Source organism: Leptonotus elevatus, chromosome 9 (genome assembly GCF_054856555.1).
Source record: "Leptonotus elevatus isolate MCC_2025b chromosome 9, RoL_Lele_1.0, whole genome shotgun sequence".
NCBI classification, from domain to species: domain Eukaryota; kingdom Metazoa; phylum Chordata; class Actinopteri; order Syngnathiformes; family Syngnathidae; genus Leptonotus; species Leptonotus elevatus.
In genome coordinates this window covers 12,824,541-12,841,986 of record NC_141247.1, presented here as the reverse complement: position 1 = coordinate 12,841,986, position 17,446 = coordinate 12,824,541, and the positions used below count along the sequence as shown (strand labels likewise).

General features: G+C 38.4%; 2 protein-coding genes across 3 annotated transcripts; one reads left to right on the top strand and one right to left on the bottom strand.

Moving 5' to 3' along the window:
- Nucleotides 1-775: 775 nt before the first annotated feature.
- On the top strand, nucleotides 776-8,030 carry p2rx3a (purinergic receptor P2X, ligand-gated ion channel, 3a). 2 transcript variants are annotated; one of them, XM_086085139.1, is made up of 12 exons: nucleotides 776-1,034; nucleotides 2,065-2,200; nucleotides 2,276-2,347; nucleotides 2,644-2,713; nucleotides 4,235-4,331; nucleotides 4,417-4,494; nucleotides 4,569-4,710; nucleotides 5,795-5,931; nucleotides 6,008-6,101; nucleotides 7,099-7,164; nucleotides 7,250-7,327; nucleotides 7,393-8,030. In XM_086085139.1, exons 1-12 carry the CDS (start codon nucleotides 910-912, stop codon nucleotides 7,543-7,545), a joined length of 1,248 nt encoding a protein of 415 aa, XP_085941265.1. In that variant the 5' UTR covers nucleotides 776-909; the 3' UTR covers nucleotides 7,546-8,030. The 2 variants fall into 2 exon arrangements, with proteins under 2 accessions (XP_085941265.1, XP_085941264.1); XM_086085138.1 differs by having other exon boundaries at nucleotides 4,211-4,331.
- LOC147168407 (uncharacterized) lies at nucleotides 7,576-16,955 on the bottom strand. Its single transcript, XM_086085137.1, has 6 exons — nucleotides 15,718-16,955; nucleotides 15,544-15,653; nucleotides 14,066-14,453; nucleotides 13,718-13,826; nucleotides 13,460-13,623; nucleotides 7,576-13,202 (listed from the first exon to the last, which is right to left on the bottom strand). Exons 1-6 carry the CDS (start codon nucleotides 16,495-16,497, stop codon nucleotides 12,945-12,947), a joined length of 1,809 nt encoding a protein of 602 aa, XP_085941263.1. The 5' UTR covers nucleotides 16,498-16,955; the 3' UTR covers nucleotides 7,576-12,944.
- Between the last annotated feature and the right edge of the window lie 491 nt (nucleotides 16,956-17,446).

Here is a 17,446-nt window from a genome sequence, read left to right as displayed (position 1 = left end):
ATCTGGCAAAAAAATAAATAAATTAATAATCCACATTTGAGGTCTCTTGTGCTATTAAAAAAAAAAAAAAAAAAATCCAATTCCAATGTGCCAGTACCCTGAAGTGGCCCCCTCATAGTTGCTTGCAATTATCATTGATGGAATAAATGATTATAAAGACACTTGGGGTTTTTTGTCCCATTTTTCATGAACTAAACTCAGAGATCTAGGATTGCTTCTATGTACATAAAAGGCCTGTTTCTCTCAATTGTGTTTAAAATTATCTGACAATTTGTGTTAGTCTCCTTTTTCCAAGACAATCTAGCTATGGATCATTTTAAAAATGCTGTTTGGACTGCATGATGATGGCACAGGTGCGCCATACGCTGCCCACAATAAAAAAGCACTTTATGCTCAGTTTGTATTATTTGTTGACATCTCCATATTTGATTTGAGTAACATTCCAAAAATGTTGATATGTCATTTTATCTTATTGTTAAATGATTTGTTATTCATCCATCCATTTTCTACACTGTTTATGTTATTCATGGTTACAAAGTTTTTTGTTTCATTTTTATTTGTTTATTGTTTATATATGTATATATATATATATATATATATATTATTATAAAAGCTATTGAAGAATGTCTGTTGCCTGTTGTGCAAATGCACACACCGTCGCTGAGGGTTTTGCGGTGAATGGAAAATGAGAATGAGGACAAAGAGGGAGGGACACTTTCTTCTCCTCATTTGCACAGAGGAAGGGGAGGTCCAGTGATGGAGTGACAGAAGAAGAAGGACAACCGTCAGCCGCATCTTCCATAAATCTCAGCTGAGCCGAGACGTCCCCTTGCAGCAGGCCGTCTTCCTCAACTTTTTCCCAAGAAATCTTCCAGTGAGAAGCGAGCGTTGGTTTCCAGCCTGTCCACCATGGTGTGGGGCTGGGTCACAGACTTCTTCACCTACGAGACCACCAAATCCGTGGTGGTCAAGAGCTGGCCGGTGGGCATCATCAACAGGATCGTGCAAGTCCTCATCATCACTTATTTCGTTGGGTGAGTGATTGCGTGCGTGTTTGCTGAAACATTTCAAGTTTAAAATCTGAATATCGCCAGAGAAGCGCAAACTGTGAATAATATGGCAACAGTGTTTTTAGTTTGTAGGGCGTTGAAAGAAAAAAATATGTTCAGATTTGTTAAAAAAGTAGGAACACATGAAGGCAATTTATTAATTTCACAATATGCTGTGTACTGTATACACTACAACATACTTTTTACTATTATTACTATTATTATTAATATTATTATTGATATCTTCAAAATGACATGGGCAATTGTGCTATTATGCCAACATTATCATAATGAAAAATATTTCAATAATTTTATGAAAATCAATGCGAGTTATGGCCTACTTAGTCACATAAATTATTAACGGGGGGAAAAAGCTAGAATTTTTACATGATTCATTTTTCAATTACTTTTTACATTGGCATTTTGCACACCGTTTTCATAGATCTGCTCGGCTATTGGTCGTTTTGCTATACAGTGGATCCCTAAATAGCAAAAATCTGTGAATGGTTGACAGCCATTAAAAAAATCTTGTAAAAATGTTTTAAAAAGTCTAAAAAAGATTGCATAATAATCAGTTTCCCTACACAATAAATAGCATATCGTTGCTTCTATGTAAAAAATATACATGTGTCCTTTTTTGTTTTTTAAATTTTTATAAAAATGCAGACATCTCATAAAAGTATATTTTATGAATACTACTAAATACATAAACATAATAATAAATATTCTTTATTAGACTAATGAATATGTATCATATAAGGTTTATTTGGTAGGTTTGTGTTAAAATTATCTTTAAAAAAAAAAAAAGTAAATGGGAATTTGTTATATAGAAAAGTTACATAAATCTTAAGTTAGGCTTGAAATATTTCTGTGAGTGTATATTGCGCTGTAAAAAATAGATGGGTATGTGGTTTGATGAAGTGAATAATATTCAGTCAGTTAACAAGATTGTGACATTTAAGTGTGCTAACTTCCATTTCTTGTATTCAAGCATTGATTGAAACTTTCTGCGCAGCTGGGTGTTCATCCACGAAAAAGCCTACCAGGTGTCCGACACCGGCATAGAGTCATCCGTCATGACTAAAGTGAAGGGCTTCGGCTACCATCAAGACCGCGTCATGGATGTGGCCGACTACGTCTTCCCCCAACAGGTACGAAGGGCAAAATGGTTGACACAGCTTCAAATCTTGGCAGGTGTGCCAACGTGTTTTGTTTGTATGTTGCAGGGTGCAGCTGTGTTCTGCATCATGACTAAACTCATCATCACTGAGAATCAGTTCCAAGGAAAATGTGAAGAGGTGAGGCAACATGTTGTTTTAACCTCGTAGCGTATTGAATTTTCTACTCATCATACTCAGTTGCCCTAAAAGCCCAATCACAGCATTGAATGTTTCCCGTAATGCAACAGCTATTTAATTAAATTTAATTTTATTATTTTCATTGATTCCTCAATTAATAAAGTAATCAGGAATTCACTTTGCACGTCTAATTACATGCATTTTTTTTTTAAACCAAAATAAAATAAAACAATAATGAGTGCTGTGTGAAATGTTTTAGAGTAACCATAACACAAATGTGTCTTTGCATGTTTCAGAATGGGAAGCGGTATAGGTGCGACACAGACGGCGACTGTGATCAGCATATTAATTCCATCCTTACAAACGGTAAAAGAACTTTTCTTCTTGTGGGATTGACATCCGTGAAACCTCCAAAAATGCTGGTTGGCGCCAAAGTTGTTTGAATTTCAAAACGATTTTCACATCCGAAAATATGGGATGTAAAAGTAATTAGTCTGTTCCAGGCTCAAATTCTTGTCACCATAAAACCTTTTCCTTTAATATTTTAAAGGGGATGTTTGACGTTTAAAAACTGCTAGAAAGATTTGAATGTAGCCTCGGTTCACTAATCTCTATCCCTCCCACGAGTCTCTGCACTTGCGCAAGCTAGCATTAGCTTTATAAACAAGCTAGCACAGTTGCTACAGTATGTTCAACATGACATATTTGCAATAGGTTGGTACAATAACACTAAATGTTATCAGCTTTCTTTAAGTTTTATTTTTTGGGATGTACAAATCAGGGCTGGGTATTAAGATTAGATTATTAACATTGTTTTTCTGTTTCGATTTATATTTTAACCGTTTTGGATATTAGTTAGAGCTGTGTAATAATAAGACAACAGTTAATTCATATGTTAAGTCAATCTATAGTCCTTTGTTCTCTTGCCTGGGAAAGAGGAAGGTAACAGGTTTCTTTTCTATATTATCTAAAGGGAGTATAGTTGGTACCAGTCTCTGTCCGGTCAAAGAGAGTCCAAGGACAGGCTGATATACTGCTCTTCAAGTCTAATCTGATTTGTACCTATGGGAACTTGCTGAAGGGAGGGAAGAGGGATTTTCTTGTATTCACTGATTTTCAATAAATGTGCTGTGTGCTGGAGGAGGAGACACACTTTTGAACAGATCACTGCTTGGGTGACTTCATTTGTGTGATCAGAAGCTTCTGATTAATTATACCTTTGCAAAGGGACTTCTTCACCAGAATCTCACCATTCAATTTAACGCAAAGAGTACAATAATATTGTCTACTCTATCAGTATCTATTATAATTTCCTCATTCAATTTGATTTCAGTTTGATTCAATTTAGATTCCCCCCCCCCCCCCCCCCCGATTCGATTCTCTTCACTTCATTTCAATCCAATATTGATTAATTATGGAGCATCAATTCTTCTTAAATATCAAGGACATGATAAAAACTCCACAAACATACAATTTCAAATCAAATTTTGCAGAGGCAGTAATTGGTTCAATAATATAGTTTATTAATGAAAGTAACACGGGTTATAATGACATCAGCAAGGTTGAGGTGAAAATATTTTTATATTTCTAATTCATCCATCCATCCATTTTTCTGAACCGCTTATTCCTCACAAGGGTTGCAGGGTAATTCTACTTCAATAATTGTAAATATAAATTAAAAATATTCTGAAAAGTGCAATAAGTCAGATCTTTCATAGATGTGAGAAAATACTACAATAATTTTATTTTCTTGTAAATTTTGATTTTTTTTAAACCCAGCCCTAGTACATATAATTAAAAATGAGGTGTTAAAATTGCAAACTCCGTCTTTAAGATCAAGAATAAAGACTAAAACAAAAGCAGTTCTCACACCCTTTGATATACCAGGGAGGATTACTGGTGTTTGTCTTCACGACGGGGTCAAGTCCAAAGGTCAGTGTGAGGTGGAGGGATGGTGTCCGGTCGAGAACGACAGCATCGAGATGTGAGACGCATCACTCAAATGCCAATCGTCCGAACATGATGTTTCCCTCCATTCTCATCCTACTTCTGTCTGCATGCTCCTGCAGTGAACCGATGGTCGACGTGAACAACTTTACAATCTTCATCAAGAACAGCATCCGCTTCCCTCTTTTCAACATCACCAGGTAGGCCGCGCACGCTTGTTGCGCATGCTACGGCTTTGTCGCATCGTAACCGATTTGAATGATTTCTTCCACAGAGGAAACTTTCCATCCAACATGACATCCGATGAGATAAAGAGGTGTAAATACCACCCCGAAAGCAATCCCTTTTGCCCCATCTTTGCTGTGGGCGACATCCTGAAATACACCGGACAGAATGTGACCAGCATGGCTAAACAGGTCTTCTTTCGATTCTCCACTTCTTTGGATATTCTGTCTTTATGTCCCTTACCAAAAAGTAGTATACTTTAAGTACTTAACATAGAGTATACTTAAGTATACCTAAGTTTATTTTTCGAGTGTACTTATTCTTGTACTAAAAGTCAACTCCTTGGGACTAAATTGGAACATTTTAGTACATTTAAAAGTATACTAAAGTATATTAATAAGCATACCTTCAAATATACTTTATAGTACATTTAAGTACACTATTAAGTATACTTGAAAGTATACTTTGTGGTACACTTATGTCCACAGTTTACAGCAAAAAGCCCAGTGATGAATTGGCAGGGATCGAACCGGCAACCACTAGTACTAAAGGTAGAGCCCTTAACCTTTAAGGCTTTATAAACAAATGTAACCTATAATTTTGTACTTTCAGTACGTAAACTTTTAGAATTAGATGACACACTTAACATTTACTTGGTTGGATGTATACTCTCCTAGTTTTGAGTATACTTCAAAAAGTACAAGTACATTATAAGTATATACTATAGTATGTAAACCTTTAGTATATATTTTAGTGTACTTACAAGTACACTCAACATTTACTTGGTGCCGTATACTTCCAATAAGTACAAGAAAAATAAACGGGATGTATACTTTTCTAATTTTGATTATACTTCAAAAAGTACAAGTACAAGTACATTCTAAGTATATACTACAGTATGTAAAACTTTAGTATATGTTTTAGTATACTTCCAAGAATTACAAGAAAAATAAACGGGATCATGTATACTCTCCTAATTTTGAGTATACTTCAAGCATACTTAAATATACTTCTTTTTGGTAAGGGATGCTCCAATGCGGCACAGTGGAATTGTGGTTAGCACATCAACTTCGTAGTTCCGAGGTTCCGGGTTTGAATCTGGGTTCCAGCCTTCCTTTATTATGAAGTTTGCAACTGAAATAAATTGACTATTGATTATTGAATATTGTGTTACCGGTATGTTATGTTCAGCTACCTCACTTATCATTTCCCTTATCATGATTCCATTTAATGCACTTACAGATCCTGAATATTTATCTCCAACCTTTTTTCCAGGGTGGCGAAGTCGGAATAAACATTGAGTGGAAGTGTAATCTCGACTGGGACATTGAGTATTGTGTACCCAAGTACTCGTTCACCCGACTCGACGCTCCTTTTGCCAAGAACGCCGTCTCCAAAGGGTTCAACTTCAGGTCGGTTGCTAACTTGCTCATTCTCTCACATGCCGCTCATTTTCGTTCCCTTCATGTTGTCTTTCTCTTTTTGTAGGTTTGCCAAATACTTTAAGACGGAGAATAGTACCGAATATCGGACACTGCACAAAGCTTTTGCCATCCGCTTTGATGTCATGGTCACCGGCAAAGTGAGTTGAAGAGTGGACTTTCTTGCTTTACGCACATTTGATCTCTCTAAGTTGGACTGTTGACCGGAGATGTTTAAGTATGCAAATATATTTGCAAGTAAAAGTTTTAAAGTCGATATAAACACAAGGAAAATGCATTATTTGTATGTAGAGTATGTATTTTAATTATTTTACTAATTATTTTAGTTAATAAAGGGATACTTGACTCATTGAGCCATTTTCAACAGTAAGAAGATAATATTTTGTCGATAACGTCATGATTTTTCATGAACAAAAAATATCTTTAAAAACTAGTTTTGCCACTTGCCGTCGACTGAAGATGACATCACCTGTGCTCAGGTAACGACCAATCATGGCTCAATTTGCTGGCCAAACACAGAAAACAGGTGAATCGTAATTGGTCGATACCTATTTCCTCAGCACAGGTGATGTCATCTTCAGTCGACAACAAATGGAATAATTTTTTTATAAAGATATTATTTGTACATGAAAAATAATGAAGTTATGCCATTAATTATTGACAAAATATGTTGCCTTGTGATTGACCCCACTTATGAGTTTTTCAAGATATGAGCTCTTGTTTGGACTTTTTTTTTGTATTGTATTGAGCAGCTCACCTGTGATTGGTTGTTACCTGAGCAACGGTGATGCTATTTTATTGACAGGAAGTGGCAAAATGGCCACCCTCTAAGATGGATAAAAATGGGTGGCTTTTGATGCTATTAGTCAGGATGCCATGTTTAGACTAGTGGGGGCAAATACAACATATTATTTTTTAAAGATTTTTGTAAAATGCCACTCCTAGTTGAAGTTTACTGTCAAACTAAACATAAAACAAAGATAATTACACACTTTTTTCCACTTTTTTTTTTAGTAGAGGAAATTGCCTTTTATATCTTCCCAAGATTATTTGTGCACTATAACAGTCCTGGAAACTATGTAATGACTAAAATTCTAAATGTTGGAAGTCCTTGAATTAATTACTTTCTTGTTTTAGGCGGGAAAGTTTAACACAATCCCAACATTAATCAACCTGGTTGCCGCCTTCACTTCCATTGGACTTGTAAGATTCCAAATTATGAAAGCAAAAAAAAAAAAATTATGCAACTTTGCCACCATCTTCTTTACATTTTCTTTTTTTATGGCAGGGTACAGTTCTTTGTGACCTCATCCTACTGAACTTCCTAAAAGGAGCAGACCAATACAAAGCCAAGAAATTTGAAGAGGTAAAAGCATGACCTTGACTTCACAATGTGTTGTGACCAACCACCGTGTTCACTTGCATCTTTAGGTATCAGAGGCTCAGATAGAGGCTGAGATGGAAGCTGAGATGGAAGCCTCCCTTGCTCCGAGCCTCAGCAGCCCGATGTCCATCAAAGAAGGCATGAAGAGATCCTGCGACTCTGGAGCCCATTCTCTGGCCGCTGCTGACCAGCCTGTGTGACACAGAGCTGACCGAACGGGAACCTCTAGATTTTCTCCCCGATCATTAAGAACCTTTTCGTGACTGTGGATCTTGCAGTTTTTGTTCAACGAGCTTAAGGAAGTGTACAAAGATGGACTGCACTGCAGAGCAACTTGATGGCGTATTTATGATAAGCAAATCAAGTAGTAAACATTCAAGAGGATTTTGCCCTTTCGGTTGGCGCTTTGTTAGTTATGTCTATTAATGAAACTCGGGGGGTGAGGGGGGGTTGAATTAATAACTTATTATTTGACTCACAAGATACAAGCAGAACAACTCAATCTCAGACAACATTGACTATCACCCAATGAGCAAGCCACTTTCGAACCCGCCACCTGAAACACACCTCACTTCTAAAAGAAAGCCTCGATGCACCCCTCGAAATCGCTGTTGCGCAACTTTGTTTGAAAATGTAGTAAGCTAAGCTGCAAGCTCTTGTACAATAAAGCGGAACTCAAGTGAAACATTTTCTGTGCAATATGTGCCACCACTCGTCGAAACACAGTATTCTGATGAACATTTTGAAATTATACCGCCCTCTGCTGTCCACATAACTTGATGTCAAAGCACCCTCAGCTTCGTATTGCAAACGTCACAGAACCAAACCCAGAAAACAGGTAAGCCCATAAAATAACAAAAGTCACACACTCATGACAAGGAAAAAATATATAAATAAGTATTAAAATGACATTAATAAGTATTGATCTAATTATTTTCCAGTCTAAAGGAAACATTCTCTAACTTTTGCCCTTTTGGTTAGAGCTTTGTTAGAGAGCTGTCTATTATTTAAATTCAGAGGAGACGCATTAATAAATAATTAAAGCTATAACTTCATTGCAAGCAGTTCCGTTTTCGCATTATTGATGCTACAGTTAACGATTAACTCATTGATATTACAGCCGTTTGCTTTGCTTACATGAGCCGTAATGAGAAGAAATGTATCACACATACTTGCAGTCATTCCTCTCCCTGGCACAAAATAAATATTATGTGTCTTTGTCCTCGTCTTTATTGTGTGGACATTGTGACTGATATACACAAGAATGAGCTCCTTCCACTTCTTTAGACTGCTTGTGTGTCTCGGCGCTTGAGATCTGCAAATGGACCTTTATTAGTCGCGTTCTGGTCAATCGTGGTCAGCAGAGCTCTAATGGACTAATGTGAGTTTCCTATTTTGTTCAGCGCAAAGTCGCATTATCCCGGAGAGAATTTCTGTTTATTTTGCACATCCACAATTTCATTTCAGATACTAACATAATTGTATGTCCTAAACACACACCAAACGTGGAAATGGAGCTCTCCTCCTTTCACCAAGTGGCTATTAGATCAGCTAAGAGGCTCTTTATGGCTAGTGACTGCGAGGGGAGGCCTCAAAGGAATTGATAGCAGTTAGCCACAAGGTTTGATGCACTAATTTGATCACAGCAATCAATGTGCATGTGATGGAAATGTCTGTACTCTAACTCACTGAATGCTTCCTTATCTGAAGCCAAGCGGAGAGGCCTAAATACTAACATATTGACTAAAAAATAGTTGTCATTTTAGGTTTATAGATGGTCTTATTAGTCCTTTAAAGGGAAAATAATATATACTAAATGTTAAACCTCACTCCTTGGAATCCTTAAAGAGGGCACTCAGTGGTCGCTAAACTGGCGTCTTGGTATTATAAACTAGCGGTTAGCTCACTTGCGTTAGAACAATGGGGCTGGCGCATGTTGGAAGCCAAGGTGTGGCTAGACAGTGCAAAATTGCCACTGTTAGCCTACATTTGGACAATTCTGAGTTTACATCACAAGTCAAGATGGCGGTCTTATGCTGCTGCATTCCAGGAAGGTGTGAAGTCGGATTCGTAGTGTCGTAGTGCCCTCTTTCCGCGCTCAAGGCGTTCGAAGCAAACAACAAAGATGGCTGATTCCGGTAAATTGTTTGTTGTTTTGTTGTTCACAATCATTCCAAATCACATTGTGTCACATGAACATATGTCTTGTATTTACAATTGCCTCGAGCTCTTTGAGGTCGGAACTGACACAATGCGAGTGGGCCAATGCATTATTATTATTATTATCTGCAGTAATGTATGTTATATTAATGTGCTTGATATTAAGCAATTGGTACATTTTCTTTGTCCTTCGTTCATGCAATCTTACAGATTTCCCCATTATGGGAGTAATATAATCCAATTATTTGTAGTATAATAAAATATAATCATTGGCTAGATCTGGCAGGAAAGCAGATGTTAAAAGGGTTAGGTTGTTGCATTATGAGGTGTGGCTCAAATTGGTTCCACTCTGCAGCAGTGATTGACAGTTGTATAATGATTAAACTCAAAGGAGTAGATAAAAGTCAGGCCACTTTACCGTCACATTATATGCTTGATATGTGAAAATCTGTACTTATTGTCAGACATGCTACTTGCTGCTACGCGTCCATCTGTCCATTTTCTTTAATTTGGGTCGCGGGTGAGCTGCATGGAGTCTATCCCAGCTGACTTCGAGCAAGAAGCGGTACATACCCTGAACTGGTTGCAAAGCAATCACAGGGCGCATGTAAAATAACAACCATTCATGCTCACATTCGCACCCATGGATAATTTAAAGACTTCATTTAATCTCCCATGAAGGTCTTTGAATGTGGGAGGAAGCCAAAGAACCTAGAAATAAAACCTACAACTTTTTGACCGTGAACCAGACGTGCTGGCATTGCCTCAGTTCCAGTTAAAAAAAAGTGATCTAACTTTAAATAATGCTAAACTTTTAATTATTAATATTATTTTATTTATTTTATTTATTTATTTATATATATCTTTAATTTATTATTTCTTTATTTCTTTTATTCTATTTTTTCATGTAATTTTAAATTTTTAATGAACTTTAACTCTAACTATTAACATACTAAATAATCAAATAATGGGTGCATGGCAAAGATTGTGAAAGGTAGGACTATCTGAGTAAAAAAATACTTTGAATAGAACAATGAAGAAACACAATTCTAAGAAACAATACTTTCATTATCTCCATAAGCAAACACCTTCAACGCCTCGTAACATGGGCTGCCACTCCCATAATAATGTGACACTTTCAAAGCTTATTGGAGCTTGAACTTGTCGTCTGTGAAAGAACAGTGAGTCCTCATCCAAAGTGAACACTGATGTAGCAGCAAGCAATGAGTTTCAGGTGGAATAACAAGTGCTTGTAGAGTATTAAGGATACTTGAGTTTTGAGATTTCAGCGTAAATCCCTGTAATAATGACAAAGCTGCATGCTTCTGCGCACAGGTCACAAAAGTTTTGAAATAAACGCAATTTTTTGGTGGAGGCATCCTGGAGAATTGAGGACAGTAATAGTGCTTCCAGTAATGTGAGGCAAATCAAACAGCATACACGTACTGGTCACTTCATTAGGTACACCTATCTGATGTGATCCAATACAAGACCATTGAGGGATGATTAAGGTTTATGGTGCCCCCTCTCGTGTTACTAAATATTAGAAATGCCTCTTGGTATGATGTGGTGCAGTTCCACACCACTGCTTACTTGCCAGTAGTCATAATGAAGTGGTGAGAGCGTGTTTTATGCTTCAACCAATCACAACATTATGACCACTTGTACAATAGAATGATATGAAATAAATAGCTATCAAAAATTCTGCCTTTACAAAGATAATAATGTTCCATTTTGATTGATTACATGTCTTCTCAATTTGCAACAAAACAGAAAAAAAGTGCATGATTAAAAAATATTGACAAGTATATAAACTGAAGCTTCAAGATGGTGAGAAATCAATTAGTTGTCTCTACTATCAAATTCTGTACCATGCGGGAAATCACGCCCTGCTGAAAGTTGGATGCTACTTTGTCTAGCAACTTCTGCTCAATATATTGCTGGAATACCTGTGTATCCTACTGGCTCGTAGCAGCGGTTTTCGCAAATAACCACAGCGAGCTGTTCTGTAAATCGTGGCAACCAGGGAAGATGCATTTTAGGGTTGTGGCCTGGCATAGCTAGCTGACTGTATCCTGTCTGTCGTGGTCGAAATGAGGCTAGTGATAATAAGGAAGTAACTTACAATTGCAACAGCAAGTTTATAAATATTAGGGGAGTTGGATAAGAGTTCACTCATGCAATGTCGGATTAGAAAATGAACCATGTCAGCCTGTTTTCCATGTCTCCCTCCTTCAGCGCAGCTGAATCTAATGAACAGCTCATCAGCACGCTTTGCAGAAGCCTGATAACGATCCTGATCATGAATCAGGTGTGTTAGTGGAAAGAAACGTGGAAAACAGACTGGATAGGGGCTCTCGAGGACCGAACTTGGCCACCCCTGATTTAGACGAACGGACGGACGGGTGGGTGGGTGGTTGGATAGATAGATAGATAGTACAGTGGATACTTAGCTCGTTAGCTAGCTAACTAACTAGCTAGATATACTAGTTAACTAGTAGCTAGGTATACTAGCTCAATAGATAGATAGATAGATAGATAGATAGATAGATAGATAGATAGATAGATAGATAGATAGATAGATAGATAGATAGATAGATAGATAGATAGATAGATAGATAGATAGATAGATAGATAGATAGATAGATAGATAGATAGATAGATAGATAGATTCACTAATTTAACACTTCAGTAATGATGAGTTATTAACATTGTTTTTTAGTTTTAAATTATATTTTAGCCGTTTTAGATTTAGTTAACTCAGTATGGCTAAATGAATAGCATTTTACTGTGTCTCACACTCCTGAGAAAATAAGGGAGTGTATGGGTCTGGTATCTGTCTCTTCCGAAGGAGACGGGCCGATGTGTGATTGTTTTTCTCTAATCTGATTTATAGCTATGGGAACTTGCGGAACTTGCAGAAGGGAGGAGAGAGGGATTTTCTTGTATTCATTTAGTTGTAACCAGGTGTGTTGTGGGCTGACCTTTTTCTGAACCCTTTTTGTGAATAAATAACGATGTGGGCTAGAAAGAAATCATCACATTTGAACGGAGCACTGTTTGGGTGACTGGTCTTATGTGAATCAGAAGCTTCTGGTAATTAAAACCTTTGCAAAGGAACTTCTTCAACAGAATCTCACCATTCAGTTAATTGAACACGCAAAGAGTACAATACTTAATATTGTCTACTCTAACAGTAACTACATGAGGTATCCAAAATACTGTACTAGAAACAGCTCTCAATATGCAGAGCAATTCTACAACCCTAATAATAAACATTGCTCATCTAATACCTTTTTGTGTCTATCAAAATTGTGCATTAATATCTTTGTAAAGGCACAATTTTAAATACATATGTTGTATTGGATCTAATAGGTAAGTGTGTCAAAGTGTAGTGTGTAAATAAGTGAGTAAAAGACGGCTTTCACTGGCATAATGACTATCGACGCTTCCTGCCAGTGTTCTTTTTCTTCAGGGCTCGTATCCAGGCAGGAAGAACAAGTCGGCGTGCCGGCACTTCCTTCTCTCCTTCAGGTGCCGTGTGCTCCTCATCCTCATCCTCATCCTCCTCGGATCCAAAGCTCAGTTCCGTCCCATATTCCTCTCCTGAGTCCCAAGGATCCAGATCCACTTCAATTGGTGGTATCTCCTGAACGGCCTCTGCAAAATGAACGCGCCGGTTGGGCTCCACTCGTCTCTGAAGCAAAGAAAGAGGTAGTTCAACAAATAATGATTCACTGATTTGGCAGTGCATTCTGTCACGTACATAAGAGCAACACAATGAAGGCAGAACTTGAAAAAGGCGTGGAGCTACAGTGCGTACTATTCATCATGAACCTTGTTATCGTTTTAATAGTGTCGGTAATCAAAAGGTTAAGTTTGGGGATTGTACTGCAGTTGTTGGCAACGAGGCTTGGCATGGGGTATTCCAACTCAGAATTCCATTACACTTACCCTTTTGCTTTCCCATGAGGAATCCGAATTCTGGGATGCGGAGTGCCTGAGGACACCTCGGGGCGCAGGGCCACAAAAAGAATGGGAGGGGACAGCAGGTACGGAAGACCCATTTGTTCTATGCTCCTCTGCATCGTCCATCTCATGGCTGTTGGGCAACTCGTCTGAAATCAAAGAAAGAATACAGATTCCGCCTATTACATCCATCATATTATTTGTGTTAGTTTTTTTTTTTTGTCTAAACTTTTGAGTTCTGACCTTGTTGCCCCTCTCGTCTCCAGCCCATTTGAGACGTCTCAGCTGAGTGATGTTGTCGCTTCCTGTTGACTCTGCTGGTCGGGGGTGAGTCATCCAGAATGTCTGCACGCTGGAAACAGACAAGAATATAAGATGCAAAATATTATTCTTGCTTTTGTTCATCAATGCAGTGATTCCCCAAATGTTCATTTAATTTATCTGAAAATGCTAATTTATTGACAGAATATCTTTTTGTTCATCTGTCTATGCCAGCAATGTAGAGTGACAGGCAGAACAATTAAATACTGGTCCACTATATAGCCATGGCTCAATAAACAAATAATTATTGTTAATTAAGTGGTGTCTAACCTCTACATAGGAAGCCTTTGGTTGCACGATTCCACTTTGCTTCGATTGCACATGTGGTTGACCTTGACCTTGTTCCATTGGCTCTGGCTTATCAGCCTCACTGTGTGCTGTGTTGTTGTGTGAAGGCGCTTCCGGAAGGTTGGCAGCGTCTGGAATTTTCTCGCTACCCCTAAAGCTCCACTGCCTATCCAAAGCTCCTGACTGGTGGGCATCATTATGATCTGGTTCAGGTGTGACATCAAGGCTGCTCAGTGTCTTCTTGGGTGTTCTCCGGTTAGTTGAGGAGACTACAGAGGTAGTGTTCAGGAAGGTGGCCCACTCTTGGCCAGAGACAATCTCCTCCAGCAAGCTGACTGACCTAAAGCCAAAGTGAAAGTCGTCGCTTGATCTGAATGAAAAGGAAATCAAAATTCAGGTCGAAGTAGTACCACATAGATGACAAGGTCCGATTCTACACACAGTTGAAAAAGCTTCATGGATAAGCTTGGTGATTGTAAGCATTAAAAACAAAGCAAAAAGAACACATGCCAATAATTGACATTTCATCAGAAGTGGGCATTTCTGGATCGCCGTCAGCCCTGTCGTTGACAGATGTCCACATTTTCGGAGAATGCTTTGTGACGCAAAGCCTCGGGAGGAAAAAAAAACGCGGCTGAAAAAGGCCCTGAGAAAGTTCCTTCATTGCTGCAGCATTATCCATCAATTCATTTCTATACTGCTTCTCCTCATTAGGGTCACTGGTGATCTGGATCTTATCCCAGCTGAATTTGGTCACGAAGCAGGATACACTCTGGAGTGGTCGCCAGCCAATTGCAGGGCACATGCAGACAAACAACCATTCACACTCAAAATCACACCCACGGGCAATTTTGAGTTATCAATTAATTAAACAGGCACATTATTGGAATGTGGGAGGAAGTCGGAATACTCAGGGACAGCCCATGCTTTGCACGGGGAGAAAATTTTAACTACTCACAGCAGGACCATATCCAAGAAACCCTCGAATGTGAAGCAGACTTGCTAACCGCTAATGTAGTGATTAGCGTAATTGTTAGTCTGAAGTGGTGCTGAACTGCATTTCTCTGTGTGATACTCAGAAATCTTGCATATGTGATTGCCCCCAAAGAATATCATAACTTTATTCAGAATAAAGGACATCGATAATTGTCATTTGTAGTCTACTGTAGAAATAAGTATCCTTGTATTTACATAAAATCATTAAAGATATATATATATATATATATATATATATATATATATATATATATATATATATATATTTGAAATACAGCTTATTGAGAGGCTTTAAGTGACAAGGGTGTGTTACACAGTGACAAAAGAAAATAGCCAACTACAGTCACCGTGATTATTTGGAAACATCACAGCTTACAAATTTTACTTTAGGGGTTCAGTATCTGTTTTGCAAACTCCTGCAATGGTTTCAGCTCAATTCAAGTACAGTCCTGCAGATTGATTACCTGATAAATGCGTCAGTCGTGTCGTCCTCTGATAGCGCAGGAGCCGGCGAGGGGAGTGTAGCTTCCGCGTCTTGATGTAATGTGTTGATAAGACGACTTTGTGCTGAACTCTGGGAATCACAAAGATAATTTTAAGTCTCCTGAATGGGAATGAATGAACTCTGCAAAACGCACCATGTTCATCCCATCTTCCTTGGACTCATCTTTTCCCTTTTTGCCAGGCCTTTCCCACCATCTCTCCTTGAGTTTCTGAGTCCATCTCCGTGCTTTGTTTTCAGATGATCGTTGCTTTCTCTTGATCATGCTGTCTTTATGAGGGACCATTTGCATGTCTCTCCATTTAGACAAATCTCCAAATCCTCCATTTTCAGCATGAAATGATTTGTTCCGTTGATTGTCCGCAGTAAAATCAGTGCTTCCCCATGACCAGTCATTGACATTGTGTTTAAACTCACGGTGCTGCTCTTTATTTCCAGATATGTCGTCACGTTGGACCCCAGCATCAGCCCTCTCTAAGGAAGGAAGAGCTTTTGCTGAGTGTTGCCCTGTTGAAGCATTGGGGATCTGAGGCAACGTGACATTCTCTGACAGCATGTTAGCACCCATGTGGTTGTTGTCTTTCTGGGGTGAGAAGAAAAAGTGACCTTTATAATGTTCATAGCCATGACCCGACTGAGATCTCTCTCCATCTTTGGGGCTAAAAGTACTATCCACAAGAGATACCCCAAATCCTTTTGCAGGAACATCATATACATAACCATTTGTAAGTTCATCTTGTTGTTTCTTGTGGTTTTCGATTGATTCTTCTCCATCTCTTCCCCATTTGGGGGGAGGCGGGAGCGGTTCGCCTGCGTGTGCGTGTGCATGCCTCTCTCTTCCAGACTGGAGTTTCAGTCTCTCCAACATGGACTGCAGTAACGCCTGACTGTCAGGTGGATTGCTCAACTCAGACATCTAATTACAAAACTGTAAGACTTGAAGTCCAAAAGAGATGGTAGAGTACACGGAAGAAGAAAAAAACACATCTACAAAGTTATTTAAGGAAAGTGGTTGAAAACAGAGTTTGTTTGAAACATGCTGTTAAAAAGAATCTCAGAATGGTTGTTATCCACTTTGGACATGTTCCACTTAGTTCCCATGATTTCTTCACCTTTTTTCATCTTGTGTTAAGACATACATGCAGTATATCCTCTTCTTCGGCGAGGGTAGTAATTCCACATTTCCACAAATGAAAGCTTTTTGTCCAATTTGATGTCATCCTGTGCATATTTCTTCTTGATTTGCAGCAATTTTTGAAGAAATAGTTCAGCCAAACTCCAGTTTCCCAAGATTCTCCTCTGGTTTGCCTTTTTTTGACGTTCCAATTGTCAATCTTATGTCCAGTGGCTCCACTCCACTCATGCAGACGTTTATGTCAGCTGTGATGGGTGGAGAGACTGTGCTCAACAACGTTCCTGCTGCTCGGTGGAACGTCAAAGCCGACGGACAAGAAAGACCTGTGAGGTGAGATAATTGTGCTCTGACAGCAACTCCCGAACTCTCTCACTTTATTTTCTTTATTGTTGTATCCATAGTTCCACTTGAGTGGTGGAGAGAGCATCTGAGGAAGCACCTGCTACGTAATAATTGCCTTGTGAGTTATTTATAATTAATAACGAAATGCCAACGGTGGTGTGTTATTTAAAAATAGTTTGCTTTGAGGAACTAAAAATATAATAAATAGCCTCTTGATGGAGTTGATTATGAGGGTTGAGCCAGTCTCTGTGCCGTGAAAGATATCAGGTGTGCAGAGAGAAATGATCTGATGTCAATTATCTTGACCAAAAATAATAATTTTGTAATTTAAAAAAAACTATTTTGATAGTTTATGAATGCCAACAATGTAGCAGGCAAAAGAGTGGAG